Raw genomic sequence first — 18,171 nt, forward strand, 5'->3', positions numbered from 1 at the left:
AGAAATTGAGTTCCATCATTGCTGCCTGAAATGCCAGTAGAGTAATGGGCAGTAGAGAGAGCAAAAGCCCTGACATCCTTGCTACATATACGTACGTGCCCAGGACTTTTGCAGAGTACAATGTAATAGTCAAAATCAATGACAACAGAAGAGGACTTTGTGGCTTGGACATTATTAGGACAGTGAAAAACCTGGATAGTATAACATCATGCCACAAGATGTAATGGCAGTAAATATTTTATGAGCCAAATCAATGTTGAAGTTAATGTAAGAGTCTCTCTAAAGACAAGTAAAGAAATTCTTTGACACATTCTTCTAATTAGTTAATTCTTGTGCAAGGATGCCACAACCAGCCTAATTTGAGTTGAGTTTTATTAAACCATAACTTGTATTACATTCAAAGTAATTCACAATTTAAATGTTGAAGTTTTAGTTCTTGAGGTACTTAAATACTCATAACCTTGAAGAAGTAAAATTAAAAGTAAATCAGTATCAGTAGATCATTTGATTCACAAGAGTGTGTGGAACAATTGAAATATCCATATATATATATGGATATAATTTCCGAGTTGCTATTTTAGTCAGAATATTACACAGTTGTTCCAATTTGTCCAGTATGAAGAACAATTATTAATAATTGTATGAACTTATTGTACAAGAATATACATCAGACTTAAATTTACAAAGTGACAAGACTTTAGTATTTGAACAGCAATAAAATATTCAGACATGAAGATATAAAAAATTTTCTTTATACAATTACTACAAACAAAATGCCCAACGTATTAACATAAAAGTAAAAGTTGATATTTAAGCAGGTGTCATAAATTGTGCGTGTTTTTAGTATCTGTCTACCATGGAGAATGCTTTTTTTCTGTTCCTCTCTACATCTCATGGCACATCGGACGGCAACCTTACTGCTTCTTTAGCATTTGTCTGTTCTCGTTGAGGCTGAGGTGTTTGATACAGAACCCAGCACCGATGGAAAATGTGCAAGGAGCTGGCCAGATTCGAACCCAGGACCACTTGCCTCAAAGTCTGGTGTGGCTGCCACTACACCGCCAGCTGGCTAATGCCGGCTGATTACCATGGTTACACTTGCATTATATAACCATAGGACAGAGGAGCCGAATTAGGCATTGGCCCATTGAGCCTACTCTGCACTGGTAATGAACAAAACATTTAGAATACGGGACTGAGAATTTTCTCTCACTGAGCTATAATTAACAAGAGAGAAGTTGTGGAATAATTGGGGCTTATTGGAGTGATGGTGAGATTGTTCAAATTGTTTGCTCTGTAAGATTTGCTTACAGAATGAGTTTGATTTGACAGAGATTGAGAATCAGAAATGATTCACTTTATGCTGCTCCAGAGACCTCCTAAGGTAACAAATGGCACCCTAGTGAGGAAAGGGAAGTTTCTAAGAGTGACATCATATTCTGTCACAAGTTATGGGTGATAGAGGCCATGGCTTACTTTTTCCCCTGCCTGAGCAAAATGGAAAATATTTTAACTCTTGAGTTGCTACAACAATGAAAAAGATTAAAGAGATAAAGAGATTAATTTTATTTGTCATGTGTACATCAAAACATATTGTGAAATGTGTCATTTGCATCAAATCAAATTAACGAGGATTGTGTCTGGTCAGCCTGCAAGTGTCAAAGAGTCATGGAAAAGAACAGCCCAGAAGTAGACCCTTTGGCCCATCTAGTCCATGCTGAACCATCTAAACTGCCCACTCTCATCGACCTGCACTGGGACCATAGCCCTCCATACCCCTACCATCCATGTACCTATCCAAACTTTTCCTAAACCTTGAAATCAAACTCACATTCACCACTTGTAGTGGCAGCTTGTTCCATCCCCTCACAACCTCTCTGAGTGAAGAAGTTTCCCCTCAAGTTCCCCTTAAATTTTTCACCTTTCACCCTCAACCCATGACCTCTGTTTGTAGTCCCACCCAACCTCAGTGGAAAAAACCTGCTTGCATTTACCCTATCTATACCCCTCTTAATTTTGTATACCTCTATCAAATCTCCTCTCAATCTTCTACATTCCAAGTGTCGTCGCGCTTCTGACACCAGCATTGCATGCTCACCACTAACTAACCTTAACCTGTATGTGTTTGGTATGCGGGAGGAAACGGGGCACCCAGAGGAAACCCGTGTGGTCATGGGGACAATGTGCGAACTCTTTAAAGACAGCAGCAGGAATTGAACCCCAATCTTACTGCTGGTGCAATATTAGTGTTACGCCAGCCTCCGTCCCCATTCTGCCCATCTTTACTGACTGTGTAATAGAGGTGTGCAGACTCGGCCGGCTGGCTCAGCTCGCTGCTCTGCGAGGTTTACTCATCTCTGCGCTGAACTAAAGCTGTGGTCTGTAACTAACTGGCTGTAACTCACTTTCATGAACTTTAGTTCTGAATGCTATTTGCTTACTTCTATTGTTTGCATGACTTGTATCTTCTTCTGCACAATTGGGGTATATGATGGCCTCTTTTTTAATGGTTTCTATTGGATTTCATTGCATTTTGGTTGCCGGTTATGAGATGAATCTCAAGTTCGTATATAGTATACACACTTTGATAATAAATACACTTTGAACTTTGAACTTTTGGAAATAGAAGGAAATGAATGGGTTTTTGCTCTACCGCTAAGGTCCAATTCATTGTTCCCAAAAAGCGAGGCACAGAGGTAATAAAGTGCATTTGCAGTGGTCAAAAGGGAAATGACCACAATATATACCCACATCTAGATGATTAGCCCTCAAAATAAAGTGAGTATTTTGAGAAGAAATTCTTGTACATCAGTCAATGAAAGCAAGCATGCAGGTACAGCAGGCAGTGAAGAAAGCTAATGGCATGCTGGCCTTTATAACAAGAGGAATTGAGTATAGGAGTAAAGAGGTCCTTCTGCAGCTGTACAGGGCCCTGGTGAGACCCCACCTGGAGTATTGTGTGCAGTTTTGGTCTCCAAATTTGAGGAAGGACATTCTTGCTATTGAGGGAGTGCAGCGTAGGTTCACAAGGTTAATTCCCGGAATGGCGGGACTGTCATATGTTGAAAGATTGGAGCGACTGGGCTTGTGTACACTGGAATTTAGAAGGATGAGAGGGGATCTGATTGAAACATATAAGATTATTAAGGGATTGGACACGCTGGAGGCAGGAAGCATGTTCCCGCTGATGGGTGAGTCCAGAACTAGAGGCCACAGTTTAAGAATAAGGGGTAGGCCATTTAGAACAGAGATGCGGAAAAACTTTTTCACCCAGAGAGTGGTGGATATATGGAATGCTCTGCCAGTAGGCAGTGGAGGCCAAGTCTCTGGATGCATTCAAGAGAGAGTTAGATAGAGCTCTTATAGATAGCGGGGTCAAGGGATATGGAGAGAGGGCAGAAACGGGGTACTGATTGTGTATGATCAGCCATGATCACAATGATTGGCGGTGCTGGCTAGAAGGGCCGAATGGCCTACTCCTGCACCTACTGTCTATTGTCTATTGTCTATTGTCTAAATCTATTTCATCATTTAAACATTTACATACTGGCAAATCTCTTCCTTGAAACCGAATTGCTTCTGTTGTTATTGTTGAAAGAAATAAAACTTACTCTTGAGTTTATTACTGGGGTTTGTGAGCTGTTATTTTCCAGGCACAAGGGGGGAAGAAAGCTAGGTAAAGATTTTGAGGAAGTCACATTGTTTGAAATATTTTTTACATTTTTCATGGAGTAGTCGCAGAGATTTTTCAAAAATGAACTCTTGGTGTTATTTTCTTTCTTAAACAAAATAATGTAACATTTCGGGAAAAATTGGCAGCACAGTATTCCATAGGTTGAAGATAGAATTGTAACCACTTCCACTGCAGGGAGAAACTGACCTTTAGTGGTGACATAGACAGGTACAAACGTAATCCACGAAATGAAGTATATTAACATGCTGAATGTAATAAACTTGGCCTCATTATAATTTTCTGGTAGTTTTCTACCTTTAAAGGCAAATATAAAGCAAATCAGTGCCAGAAATGCTATGTACCCCAACATAACTGCAAATGCTACATAAGAACCCTCGTTACATTCCAACAAGATTTCTGTGGGGTGTCTGTTAACATCCCGGAAAGCCAGAGGACCATTAAAGATTAACCAGATTACACAAATAATAACCTGAAGTCCTGTACAGAAACTTATGATGAGCCATGGATTGTAGAGAGTTTTCAAATAATCTCGATTGGCCGGGTTGAAGTTAAATGCTATTAGTATTGCGAGTGACTTTGTCAGAGCACATGAAACAGAGAGAGTGAAACTGATGCCAAATAAGCACTGCCTAATTTTGCAAGTGATGTCGCTTGGCCTTCCAAGAAAAAAGTAAACACTTGCGAAACTGAGCATCAAAGAGAAGAGCATTATGAGTGATAGGTTACCGCCATTGGACTTAACGGCTGGCGTGTCAATATTCTTGATGAAGATAACAACTATCACTAAGATTAAAACTATTCCCAGCGCTGAAAGTACCAGCAAGACTATAGAAAACGCATTCCTCCACTCAAGAAACACGATGGATTTTTTGTTGCACGAAGCACTTCCCGATGGAGCCCACTCATCTTCTTGGCAATAAAAGCATTCCTGTGCATCTGAAATGAAGGTAAAAAATGATACAAGTTAATATATTAAATTATTTGGTTATATATACCTTTAGTGCAGGGGTTCCCAACCTGGAGTCTATGGACCCCTCGGTTAGTGGTAGGGGTCCGTGGTATAAAAAAGGATGAGAACCCCTGTTTCAGTGGGGAAAAATATCATTAGGGCCCATCCAAAGGATTTACTGATGAATGAACACATGCCATGCCATTACTGAGACACAATTACAGCTTGGGCCATTCCGGAGGTCAGAGTTCAATTCTGTAAGGAGTTTGTACGTTCTCCCCTTGAACCACGTGGGTCTGCTCTGGTGTCCTCCCACAGTCCAAAGGTGTACCAGTTAGGAGGTTAACTGTCCTGTGCTTAGGTTAAGGTTAAGTATGTGGGTTGCTGGACGGTGCAGCTTGTTGGGCTAAAGCTGCATCTGTAAATACGTAAATAAGAGATTCTGCAGATGCCGGAAATCCAGAATAGCACACCTAGGCAAGATCATGGAGGAACTCAGTAGATCAGGCACCAGTTTCATCAGGGTCACAGCCCAAAACATTGACTACTTATTCCCCTTCATGGATGCCACCTGACCTGCTGAGTCTTCCAGCATTTTGTGTGTGGTATTGATGAGCTTGCCCAGTGAACAACCTAGCAACACATTATTGATAAAGGTAGCAATTAGAAAGACAGCATGTAGTGGCCACTTTATTACTTACACCGGCTTATTAATGCAATCATCTAATCAGCTAATCACGTGGCAGCAACTCAAGTGCATAAAAGCATGCAGACGTGGTCAAGAGGTTCAGTTGTTGTTCAGACCAAACATCAGAATGGGGAAGAAATGTGATCTGAGTGACTTTGATCATGGAATGACTGTTGGTGCCAGATGGGGTGGTTCGAGTATCTCAGAAACTGCTGATCTCCTCGGATTTTCACACACAACAGTCTCAAGACCGCAGAAAAAGTGTGCACCATTTTGTTAATTAGGAATTGGCTATAAATGAATTGATTCCACTGCATTCCTTATTAAAAAGGGAGTTATTCAGAAATATTGCCACTATGCTTGGATTTTTGTACTTTACAAATGTGAGAAGTAAGTATTTCAAAGGGATCTGAGCGGTAGGTTTTTAATATACAGAGAGTATTTGATATATAGAATGTGTTGCCAGGGAAAGTGGCAGAATCAGATACAACAGTTAGGTTTAAGAAATATTTAAATAGGCAAGGCTTAGAGCAGGGGGTGCCAACCCTTTCTTATGCCATGGACCAATGTCATGAAGCAAGGTGTTTGTGGACCCCAGTTTGGGAATTCTTGGTGTAGAGGGATATCTTCTTAGAGCTGTAATAGCCTCGTGCTAACAACAACACTACCTTGATGCCTCTGATTAATGTAGGTGGGCCAAAGGCCTCATTTTTATGCTGTACCATTTTGCTGTTCTATGGTAAAAAGTTTGGCTATACAAATGGACAACACAGACAAATAGTTTACTGGTAATTTTGTTTGTTCCTTACCAGTTGTATTCGAGAATGTATTGTCACTGCAGTTTTTACAGTTGTAACAACATGTGTGTTGGCCTTCAGAAGACAGTTTTAGCTGCCCAGGTTGGCAGGGGCTCGAACATATTGATTTCACATTCTTTAAAACAAAAATTGAAACAACTGTTTAGAAACTTCAAAAAATATGTTCTCTATCTGTTCCAACAACTAGGGGTGATATGTTCTCAGGGTAATATATACTAGTAATATAAAGCAAAGAATAGCATTCTGATGAATGCACACCATCAATTCTAATTTAATTAGGATTTTGAGGAGATCTGGTATATTACCAAAGACTGTGGAAAATTTCTACAGCTGCATTGTGACTGGGTATGGGGGAGGGGAAGAGGGCACTGCACAGGATCGAAATAAGCTGCAGAAAGCTGTAAATTCAGCCAACTCCATCATGGGCACTAGCCTCCCCAGCACTGAGGACATCTTCAAAAGGAAATGTTTCAAAATCAGGGCATCCATCATTAAGGGCAAAAACCATCCAGGATGTTCTCACTACTACCATCAGAGAGGAGGTACAGGAGCCTGAAGATGCATACTCAACATTTTAGGAAAAGCTTCTTTCCCTCTGCTATCAAGCTTCTGAATGGACAATAAAGCCATGAACTTTTTCTTACTATTTGTGGTCTTTTTCTGCACTACATATATATCGAGTGATGAATAGTGGTACACACTGTATACGTATGTATATATATTTCAAAATCAGAATCAGTTTTAGTATCACTGGCATATGTTGTGAAATTTGATGTTTGCAGCAGCAATACATTGCAAGACATAATAAAAAAACTACAAATTACAATAAAAATATAAAATTAAATTAAGTAAGTAATGCAAAGAGAGAGCAAAAAAGGGGGAAAAACCAGTGATGTAGTGATCATGTGCTGGTTCATTATCCACTCAAGTGGAAGGGAAAAAGATTTTTCTAAAATGTTGAGTGTGAGCCTTCAGGCTCCAGTACCTCCTCTCTGATAGTAGCAATGAGAAGAGGGCACGTTATGGGCAATGGGGTCCTTTTTGAAGATGTCCTGGATCCTGGGGAGTCCGGTGGAATCACTTCAGAGTTAAGATGACTGATGTTATCCGTGCCAGTTCAGGTGCTTGATGGTTGCTTTCACCAAATAAATCATATACAAGTCCATTATCACATCTTTTCAATAAAAATTGGTATGATATTCTTAGTATTATTTATATACATCAAAGTTCAAAGTACATTTATTATCAGAGCAAATGACTGCGAAATTTGGTGTGCAGTTTGTGCTTAGTTCCACTTTTTGATATCTTTCAGGAAGAATATTAGAGAGAGAGGGAAACCCGAATAGACCATACCCTGCTCTGGCATTCAATAAAATCAAATCTGGTCTTTTACCACAGCACTAATCCCAAGGGAACCTTAATAGCTAAAGATCTATCAATCACTGTCTTCAATATACTGTGAGCTGAGCAGAATCCTACAGCACTCCTGGGCAGAGAATTCCAAATATTCAACACCATCTGGAGAAGAAATTTCTCTTTGTTTCAGTCCTGAATGGCTTTATTTGAGACTTTGAGCCCAGCCAGTGGAAACCAAGGCTCGGAAGATAAAAATCTTTAAAATTAATTTTCACCTGATTTATGAAAAAAACTGACTGCCACACCCAAATTAAATTATTAAACTAGTTCACACACACACACACACACACACACACACACACACACACACACACACACACACACACAAACACACTCTCTCTCTATATATATTTGCATAAATAACAAAACTTCTCCACGTTTCCATGCTTGAAAGATTCATGAAAATTAACATCACTGCTGAGCTGTGGTGGTTCATGGCATCTGGCAAATCACATTAAAAAATACAGAATCTGGTTGTAGATCCAACCCATCAGTTTCATATCATAGGTTTCTAAATTATGTGTTGGGAGCATACAAATATGGATAGGAAGCAATAGTTGAGGAATTGGCCCTCTGAGATTTCTTCAGCATGTAATAGGATCATGGCTGATCCGGTTCTGACCAAAATTCATCTTCCCTTCCAACCCCAAGTAATCTTTCACCCCATGCATACCGAGCATATACCCTCAGTCGCCACCACATTTGGTACCTAATAAAACGTACACCTAGTGTACGTTCATGGTCTTCTGCTGCTGTAGCCCATCCACTTTAAGGTTCGACGAGCTGTGCATTCAGAGATGCCCTACCGCACACCACTGTTGTAATGCAAGTTTATTTGAGTTACTGTCATCTTCCTGTCAGCTTGAACCAGTCTGGCCACTCTCCTCTGACCTCTCGAATTAACAAGAGCTGATACTCACAGAACTGATACTCAATTTTTTTTCCCTCACACCCATTCCCTCTAAACTCTAGAGACTGTTGCATGTAAAAATCTCAGGAGATCAGCAGTTTTTGAGATACTCAGACCGCTCTATCTGGCATAAACAATCATTCCACGGTCAAAATAATTTAGATCACATTTCTTCCCTATTCCCACATGATTGGCTGAATTGAAAGATAAAGATGCCCACTCAGTGGCCACCCTAATAGGTACACCTGTTCACTTGTTCATTCTCCCTTTCTACTGCCCTTCAGGGAAGCTCAAGGAACTGATGCTTGACAGCTAACTTTTCAAAAGAATTCCAAATAGATTTGTCAAACAGTTTCTATTCATGAAACCGTGCTCTCTTTAACTATTGTAATTTTCTGACTTTTGTCAAGAAGCAAAGCGCCTATGATCTCCTGGTCCCCGTTATTTGCTACAGAAAATGCAAAGGAGATGGATTAAGGAGACCATTCGTTGGAGAGTAAAGAAGATCGAAATTATTTCAGGTAATGTTTTCAGAAGAGGGTATGATGTGCAATCAAATCTAATGTTAGGAAGATAAATTATAAGACAAGAGGATTATAAACCTTAGGTACAGAATTAGGCCATTCGGCCCATTGAGTCTGCTCCACCGTTCAATCATGGCTGATTAACTGGTATCGACTACATTTCTAGGACGTGAGATTCAAAGCTGGATAGAAGATTAAGTGAGGGATTGTCAGGAGATTAAGGCCTTGGCTGATGTCAAGGTCATCAAAGTAGAGAGAAGGAAATGGATAAGGACATTGTTCATTGGGAAAATATATAGTGGTGGATATCATACTAAAAGCAAGTTTAAGAGTTAAGAGACCATAAGATTAGATATAGGAACAGAATTAGGCAATTTGTCCCATTGAGTCTGCTCCACCATTCCATCATTAGAAACATAGAAAATCTACAGCACAATACAGGCCCTTCAGCCCACAAAGCTGTGCTGAACATGTCCTTACCTTAGAATTACCTAGGCTTACCCATAGCCCCCTATTTTACTAAGCTCCATGTATCCATCCAGGAGTCTCTTAAAAGACCCTATTGTTTTGGTCTCCACCACTGTCACCGGCAGCCCGTTCCACACACTCACCACTCTCTGCGTAAAAAACTTACCCTGACATCTCCTCTGTACCTACTTCCAAGCACCTTAAAACTGTGCCCTCTCATGTTAGCCATTTCAGCCCTGGGAAAAAGCCTCTGACTATCCACATGATCAATATCTCTCATTATCTTATACACCTCTATCAGGTCACCTCTCATCCTCAGTCACTCCAAGGAATAAAGGCTGAGTTCACACAACCTATTCTTATAAGCATTGCTTCCCAATCCAGGCAATGTCCTTGTAAATCTCCTCTGCATCCTTCCTTTAGCAAAATGCTGTACATTATTTCACTGATAATGTAATGGTTTCTCTATAGCAGCGATGTTTGGGTTATGACTAGAGATAATGGGGTTAGGAATGCTGTTGTTCTTTCTTGTGAGCTGGAAGGGAGATTTTTGTAGTCTTTTGCCGGGGAGAGAGGAGGAGAGAAGATGCGAATGGAGAGAGTTGGTAGCCTGCCAGACAGGGTGGACTTGGAGCGAGGGTCCAAAGGGCAGCGACGATCGGAGGGGGTCGATGATGGACAATCGGCTTATCAGTGAGCTCCAACATTGTGCAACAGACTGTTTAATGAGAAATTTGTTAACTTAGCAGCAACAGTTCAATACAATACATAATCAAGCAGAGAGAGAGGGAGAGAAAAAATAACTTAAATAAAACATAATAATAAATAAACATGTAGATCAATTACATATATTAAATAGATTTTTAAAAATGTGCATAAACAGAAATACTGTACATTAAAAAAAGTGGAGTAATATTCTCCATCGCTCCAAGGAGAAAAGGCCGAGTTCACCCAACCTATTCTCATAAGGCATGCTCCCCAATCCAGGCAATGTCCTTGTAAATCTCCTCTGCACCCTTTCTTCCTGTAGTAAGGCGACCAGAACTGAGCACAGTACTCCAAGTGAGGTCTGACCAGGGTCCTATATAGCTGCAACATTACCTCTCGGCTCTTAAACTCAATCCCACAGTGGATAAAGGCCAATGCACCATATGCCTTCTTAACCACAGAGTCAACCTGTGTAGCAGCTTTGAGTGTCCTATGGATTCAGACCCCAATATCCCTCTGATCCTCCACACTGTTGAGAATGCTTATATTCTGCCACCATATTTGACCTACCAAAATGAACCACCTCACACTTATCTGGGTTGAACTCCATCTGCCACTTCTCAGCAAAGTTCTGCATCCTATCAAAGTCCCGCTGTAACCTCTGATGGCCCTCCACACTATCACAATACCCCCAACCTTTGTGTCATCAGCAAATTTACTATCTCTCCATTTCTCTGAATCTCATTTTCAAATGGTTGCCCCTCTACCCTGAGGCTGTGCTCTCTTGTCTGTGACTCTCCCACTATGGGAAACATCCTTTCCACATCTACTCTGTCTGGGCCTTTCAACATTTGAAAAGTTTCAATGAGATCCTCCCTCATCCTTCAGAATTCCAGTGAGTACAGACCCAGAGCCATCAAACGTTCCTTGTATGATAACCCTTTGATTCCTGGATAACCCCTCAACTGTTAGGCTCTTGAACAAAAGAGAATAATTACACTCATCTATTGTCAGAATCAGAATTATGATTAATCTCACTGGCATATGTCATGAAATTTGTTAACTGAGCAGCAACAATTCAATGCAGTACATGATAATATAAAAATATAAATAAGTAAATCAATTACAGTAAGTTTATATATGTATATAAGATAGTTAAATTAAAAATACTGCAAAAACAGAAATAGTAATAAAAAAATGAAGTTCCCACAATCAATGATCTCACTTTAAAGACTCTTTTATCTTGTTATTTAGGGCACTCATTATTTATTGCTATTTATTTATATTTTGTATTTGCACAGTCTGTTGTCTTCTATGCTCTTGCTCTTTCATTGATCTTGTTTACAGTTACTATTCTATAGATTTGCTGAGTATGCCCACAGGATAAAAGATTATAGAGCTGTACATGGCAGCATGTAGGTACTGTAATGATAAATTTTACTTTGAATTTTGAACTTGGTTGACATGTATATTTGCTTATCAGCTATACGCAGGTTAGCTCTACATTTGTACCTGTAGTTACGAGGGTGTATATTAAAATCTATAATGTATAAATATATAAAAATTACCTTTAAAAAATTGAACTGTGGATTCTTAATTATAAATTTATCCTTCTCGATATCATACTCTGCAATCGTGTTATTAAATGACATCTTTCCATTGACTGATTTCCACAGGATGATATCATATCCAGAGATAAAATCTCCCAAAGTATTAAAGTGGATTCTACTGCCATCTTCAGTTACATTCACTTTCTTCAATGAGTCCAATAGCTGTAAGAAAATTCAAAGAATACAATGTATATTTTTTGTTAAGGGAACATTGCTTTGGTTAATATTGTCTCGTAATAACATGAATCAACATCGAATTACTGCTCTAATATTGTACAATAAAAGTAATGAAAAAGAAACCCTATTTCTAATATATTGCTGGTCGACATGATAGTGTAGTGGTTAGTGCATCTCTTTATAGCGCCAGCGACTGGGAATCAGTTCTCATTGCTGTCTGTAGGTTCATTCTTGCTTACTTCTGCCAAGTGTCATAGAGTCATAGAAAAGTACAGCATAGAACTAGGTCCTTTGGCCTATCTAGACCATACCAAACCATTTAAACTGTCTTCCTTCTCCCATCAACCTACGCCAGGATCATAGCCCTCTTCACCCCTACTATCCATATACCTATCCAAACTTCTCTTAAATGTTGAAATCGAGCTTACAAGCACCACTCGCGCTGGCAGTTCATTCCACACTCTCACGACCCTCTGAGTGTCCGACCCAGCCTCAGTGGAAAAAGCCTGCTTATGTTGACCCCATCTATACCCTTCATAATTCTGTTTCTTCTGTCAAATCTCCTCTCAATCTTCAGTGTTCCAAGGAATAAAGCCCTAACCTATTCAGACATTCCGTATAACTCAGGTCTTCCAGACCTGGCAACATCCTTGTAAATTTTCTCTGTACTCTTTCAACCTTATTTACATCTTTCCCGTAGGTAGGTGACCAGAACTGTACACACAATACTCTGAAGTGCTCCGGTTTCCTGGCACATTCTAAGGATGTGCAGCTTCGTAGGTTAATTGGTCACAGAGGTGTAATTGGGTATTGTGGACACTTTGGGCCAGGAAGGCCTGTAACTGTGCTGCGTCTCTAAATTTAAGAAAAATTAATTAAAAATACACAAAGATTGACAAACAACCAAAGTACGAAAGAAATGAAATTGTGCAAATGAAAAAAAAATACTGAGAACATGAATTGGAAATAGTCTTTGAAAGTGAATTTGCAGGTTGTAGAATGTGTCAGAATGTTAATGAATGGTAATGCTGGGAAATAATTGTTAACTATAAGACCATAAGACTATACAATTTAGGAGCAGAATTAGGCCATTTGGCCCATTGAGTCTGTTCTGTCATTTCATCATGGCTGATCCATTTTCCGCTCAGCCCTAACGTCCTGCCTTCTCCCCATGTCCTTTTGCCTGACTAATTAAAAAATATCAATCTCTGCCTTAAATATACCCAATGACGGCCTCCATAGCTGCCTGTGGAAACAACTTCCACAGATTCACCACTATCTGGCTAAAGAAGTTCATCCTCATCTCCGTTCTAAGAGAACGTCCCTCTATGCTGAGGCTGTGTCCTCTGGTCTTAGGCTTCCCCACCATAGGAAACATCCTTTCCACATCCACTCTTCTGAGGCCTTTCACCTTTCGATAGGTTTCAATGAGGCCATTTCTTATTCTTCTGAATTCCATTGAGTAGAGACCCAGAATCAACAACACTCTTCATATAATGAGGCTTTCAATCCCAGAATCATTTTTGTGAACCTCCTTTGAACCCTCTCCAATGCAATAAGTAAATGCTTTGAGAGGCTGGTCAAAGACTACATCTGCAGCTTGCTACCATCCACTGGACTCCCTACAATTCGCCTACTGATGGAACCGGTCTATGCCATAGGCATAGCACAACACATCATCCTCACTCACCTGGAGGAAAGGGATGCATACCTTGCTGTTCCTGGACTACAGTTCAGCATTCAACACCATAACTCCCTCCAGACTTGACAGGAAGCTCAGAGACCTCGGCCTGCACCCCACCTTGTTCAGCTGGATCCTAGACTTCCTATCAGATCACCGACAGGTGATAAGGAAGGGCTCCCTCACCTCTGCCCCTCAGCACAGGTGCCCCCCAGGGTTGTATCCTGAGTCCCCTCCTTTACTCCCTTTACACCCATGACTGTGCTGCCAGTCTGCTGATCAAATTTGCAGATGACATGACTTTGATTGGCCTTATTTCTAGTGGTAATGAGACAGCCTACAGAGGAGAGGGTGACACCCTGACACAGTGCTGCCGAGGTAGCAACCTCTCCCTCAATGTCCAAGAAACAAAAGAGCTGGTTATGGATTATAGGAGGAAGGAGACGGGCTCACCCTAATCAACTTCAATGGGTCTGCAACTGAGTGGGTGTGGAGTTTCGAGTTCCTCGGTATACACGTCACCGAAGATCTCACCTGGACTCTACACACCAGCTTTGTGGCAAAAAAAGCTCAACAGAGTCTCTGCCACCTCAGGCGACTGGAGAAGTTCATCGAGGGCCCCCAAATCCTCAGGACCTTCTACAGGGGTACCATTGAGAGCATCCTGACTGGCTGTATCACACTCTGGTATGGGAACTGCACCAATCTTGTTCGCTGGGCACTGCAGAGTGGTACGGACAGTCCAGCACATCTGTGGATGTGAACCTCCCTCCACTGAGGACATTTATAGCAGCAGGTGCAGAAAGAAGGTCTGGAGGATCATCGAGGACACCAGTCACCCCAACCATAAACTGTTTCAGCTGCTTCCATCTGGCAAACAGTATTGTGGCATTTAAGCCAGGACCAACAGGCTACGGGACAGCTTCTTACTACAAGCCAATAGACTTATAAATTCACATGCCTGTACGTTGCGATGGAGTCATAACGCAAAGATCTAAATGCCCTCACGTTGTGGGATGGATGCAGGATTTAAATAAATAAATACATAAAGTTAACGAGGGGCCCAGATCTGCTCATAATACTCCAGGTGAGCCCTCACCAGTGCCTTACAAAGCCTCAACATTACATCCTTGCTTTTATATTCTAGTTCTCTCATAATTAGGGCTAGTGTCACACTTACTTAGAATCGAGGACCAAAGCACATAGTTTTGTTAAAGGTGATCTCATTTACAATAACAAGATTCAAGATTCATTTATTATCAAAAGAATGTATAAATTATACAGCCTTGAGGTTAGCTTGCTCACAGGTAGCAAGAAATCTGAAAGAACCCAATTAAAGAATAAAAATAAAAACAAAAGACCAACCCTCGATGCCAAGGAAAAAGTAAATCTTGCAAACAATTGAAGTGAACAACAGCATTCTGAACCAAAATTGAGTCCTCAGATCTAAATCCCGGAGTAGGCTCAAGGTATCGATTATCAGTTCATCACATGAGCATCGCATTGAGTATCTGCATCAATTACACAATTAGTCTGTGAGAAGGGGTTTTGACCTATAAGTAAAGACTTACCTCCCAAGGTGCGAAATCTAATGACCGTCGGCAAGTTCCTTCATCGCATTGAAGGAGAGCGTGGAGTGCGTGTGCAAGAGCAACCACTGACCACTGTATACTTGAAGTAACACCTGGTTCAACGTTTCTCAGAAGGAAGTCATTTTGCTGGGATTGCAATGTCATAAAATTGGTGACAGCATCACCATTCTGAAATCTCTCATCTGAAATACAAGTATCTATATCTTTATTTTGATCGCCCTTACAAGAGTTGTAAATCATGTAATATTTCTTTAGAAAGGTGTTTGGATGTGTCAAACTAAGTGACAAATTTTTCACATATTTTTCAAACTTTGAGATATTCCCTTTTTGAAATGAAAATCCCACAATATCCCCAATGTTATGAACTTTTTCCAGGCGAGTGATGTTATTGTTACTCGACCAGCTGTCACTGGCAATCCAGATTTTCCTCAGGTTGTGAACACTTAATATTTCGAATAGCTCGACGACATGAGACGCTCTAGCGAACATAATGATGATATTCGCCCGTGTCTTGTTGATGATGGTGCTTGCTACTCCTTTTATCCTGGAAGTTGTTACCTGATCAGACGAGTAAAATGGAATAATCTCATGGAAAGCGATGCATATACCCAGTTTCTCCGCCTCGGAAATGAAGCCGTCTATCCCCGAACGGCTGTAGTCATCGTCACTTGCAATCGTTCCCACCCAGTTCCAACCAAAGGTGTGAACCAAACTGGCCATGGCTTTACTCTGGAAGGCGTCGCTTGGAATAGTTCTCAGGAATGCCGGGAATCGAGTCTTATCGCTCAGAATTCTAGCCGAAGCCGAGTAGCTGATCTGTAAGAGATTCAGATGGTCAAAAGTAAAGCCTCACTTTGAAGTCTAAATTTACTTGTTTATTGAGGTACAGCGCGGAATAGGCTCTTTCCGGCCCTTCGAGTCTCACTGTCCAGCAATCCTCCCATTCACAGGACAATTTACAATGACCTACCAACCGGTAAGTCTTTGGGCTGTATGAGGAAAGTAGAGCACCCAGAGGAAACTCATATGGTCACGTGGAGAATGTACAAACTCCTTATAGGCATCAGTGGGACTGTAAAATGTTGTACCAACTACTACGCTCCGGTACCACTGGATATCTATATTCCAGATAAAGGAATGTGATTAAATTAAAACCGGCCACTCACGAACCAAGTTAGAATATGTTAAATTAGGGAATAAGGAAATGAATGAATGAATGAATAAATAAATAAATTTTAAAAAGTGTCTTTAGTTTCACAGAAGAATAAGAATCAGGTTTATTCTTATTCTCAGTCCGAAAAGACAACTTGTTCCCTCATAGACACTGCTTGGTTGTGGAATTCCTCCAGCATGTTGTGTATGTTGCTCTGGGTATTCTGATAACTTTTAGTGGGTTTGTTCAAAATTGACTTTTACCTATGACTTGCCCTTAGTATTTGTGATTTATCTTGTCATCAGCTGCATTGTTGGTCTTGTATGGGTGTTGGGTGATGTTCCCTCTAACTTGTAATGACTATGTGTGCAAAAACCTTGTGCTGGGCAATTTTTTGCCCTATGACAACAACATGTGGCACTGAACAATTTCTTCAATAAAAACAGTACAAATAAGCCAGTTCTAAAATCTGCAGACAAATCATCGCAAACTCCACGTTGTCAACACTGTCTACATCAGAAACCGGAGAAGGAAATATGATTGTGTACAATTGTGAAATATACTTAACATGCCAACGAGGTAGATGGTGACAACCTTTCACATGTAGTTTGAACTCCTTTGAGCACTACCAGCAAAAGATGTGTGTGCACTCACACTCGCCCACCTTACAGGGAACATTGGTGGCAGGATGGAGATACATTTATACCAAAGGAGGTGTAAGGTGCTCCTTCCTTCTGCTTAGGCAAGGTGTAGCATCTGCTTAGTACCTTTCCCCCCATCCAGGGTCACATTAAGCCATGGGAGCAGGTGGTGGATGTCCTGGTTACGCGACTAGTGATGCCAGGCAGACAGAAGAGTATTGATAATGGCGGGGGTCACCCATCGTGTAAAGAAACTGCCCTGAGGAAGGCAATGGCAAAGCACTTCAGCAGAAAAGTTTGCCAAGAACAATCATGGTCATGGAAAGATCGTGATTCTCTACATCATACAATAGGGCACGTAATGATGATGTCACATGACATGGCACATGTTGATGATGATGATGTGCAATGTGTTGTTTTGCAGTTGCAACAGCACAGAGAGATAAAATCACCAAAGGCATCAAAAATTAAATAATGAAAAAAGGAGTAACGAGGTAGCATTCATGAGTCCATGGACTATGGAGAATTCTGATGGCAGAGGGAAGACGCTCTTGGAAATGGCAATGTAATATATAGTACTCACTCAGCAAAACTCATAGGCACAGGTGTGTGTGTATATATATACACACACATATACACAAAGTATATATGTATCTATATAGCTAGGGTGCCTCCTACTTTTATATGCCCAGTGAGGCACCCTGACTATATGTGCCTAAGACTTTTGCACAGTACTTTTGTAATTTCATGTATCGCACCATCCTGCTGATGTAAAAACATTTATGTGAGTGATGATGAACCTGATTCTGATACAGGTCTCTATTGAGGACTGAGAGTGGGAAGGGAGAGGGGAGTAATTTATTTATGTTTATTGAGTTGCAGTGTAGAATATGCCCTTATGGCCCTTCGAACCATGCGTCCAGCAACTCCCCCAGTTTCATCCTAGCCTAATCATGGGGCAATTTACAATGGCCAATTCACCTACCAAGCACTGTGGGGAGGAAAAGCGGAGCATCCAGAGGAAACACACGCGGTCACGGGGAGAACGTACAAACGTCAGCGGCGGGAATTGAACCCGGGTTGCTGGTACTGTAAGCGTTGTGCTAACCAGTACACGACCATGACAAAGGGAAGGGAGAGGG

At 40.9% G+C, this 18,171-nt stretch overlaps 1 protein-coding gene across 1 annotated transcript in view; it reads right to left on the reverse strand.

Moving 5' to 3' along the window:
- Positions 1–358: 358 nt before the first annotated feature.
- gprc6a (G protein-coupled receptor, class C, group 6, member A) overlaps positions 359–18,171 on the reverse strand; it is a 33,375-nt gene continuing 15,562 nt past the window's right edge. The window contains exons 3-6 of the mRNA XM_073057440.1: positions 15,215–16,051; positions 11,744–11,947; positions 6,141–6,264; positions 359–4,630 (exon numbers count right to left, since the gene is read on the reverse strand). Of these exons, the coding sequence (XP_072913541.1) occupies positions 3,540–4,630; positions 6,141–6,264; positions 11,744–11,947; positions 15,215–16,051 (2,256 nt within the window). The 3' untranslated portion in view covers positions 359–3,539. The remainder of the gene's footprint in view (positions 4,631–6,140; positions 6,265–11,743; positions 11,948–15,214; positions 16,052–18,171) is intronic.

Source organism: Hemitrygon akajei, chromosome 9 (genome assembly GCF_048418815.1).
Source record: "Hemitrygon akajei chromosome 9, sHemAka1.3, whole genome shotgun sequence".
Taxonomy (NCBI): domain Eukaryota; kingdom Metazoa; phylum Chordata; class Chondrichthyes; order Myliobatiformes; family Dasyatidae; genus Hemitrygon; species Hemitrygon akajei.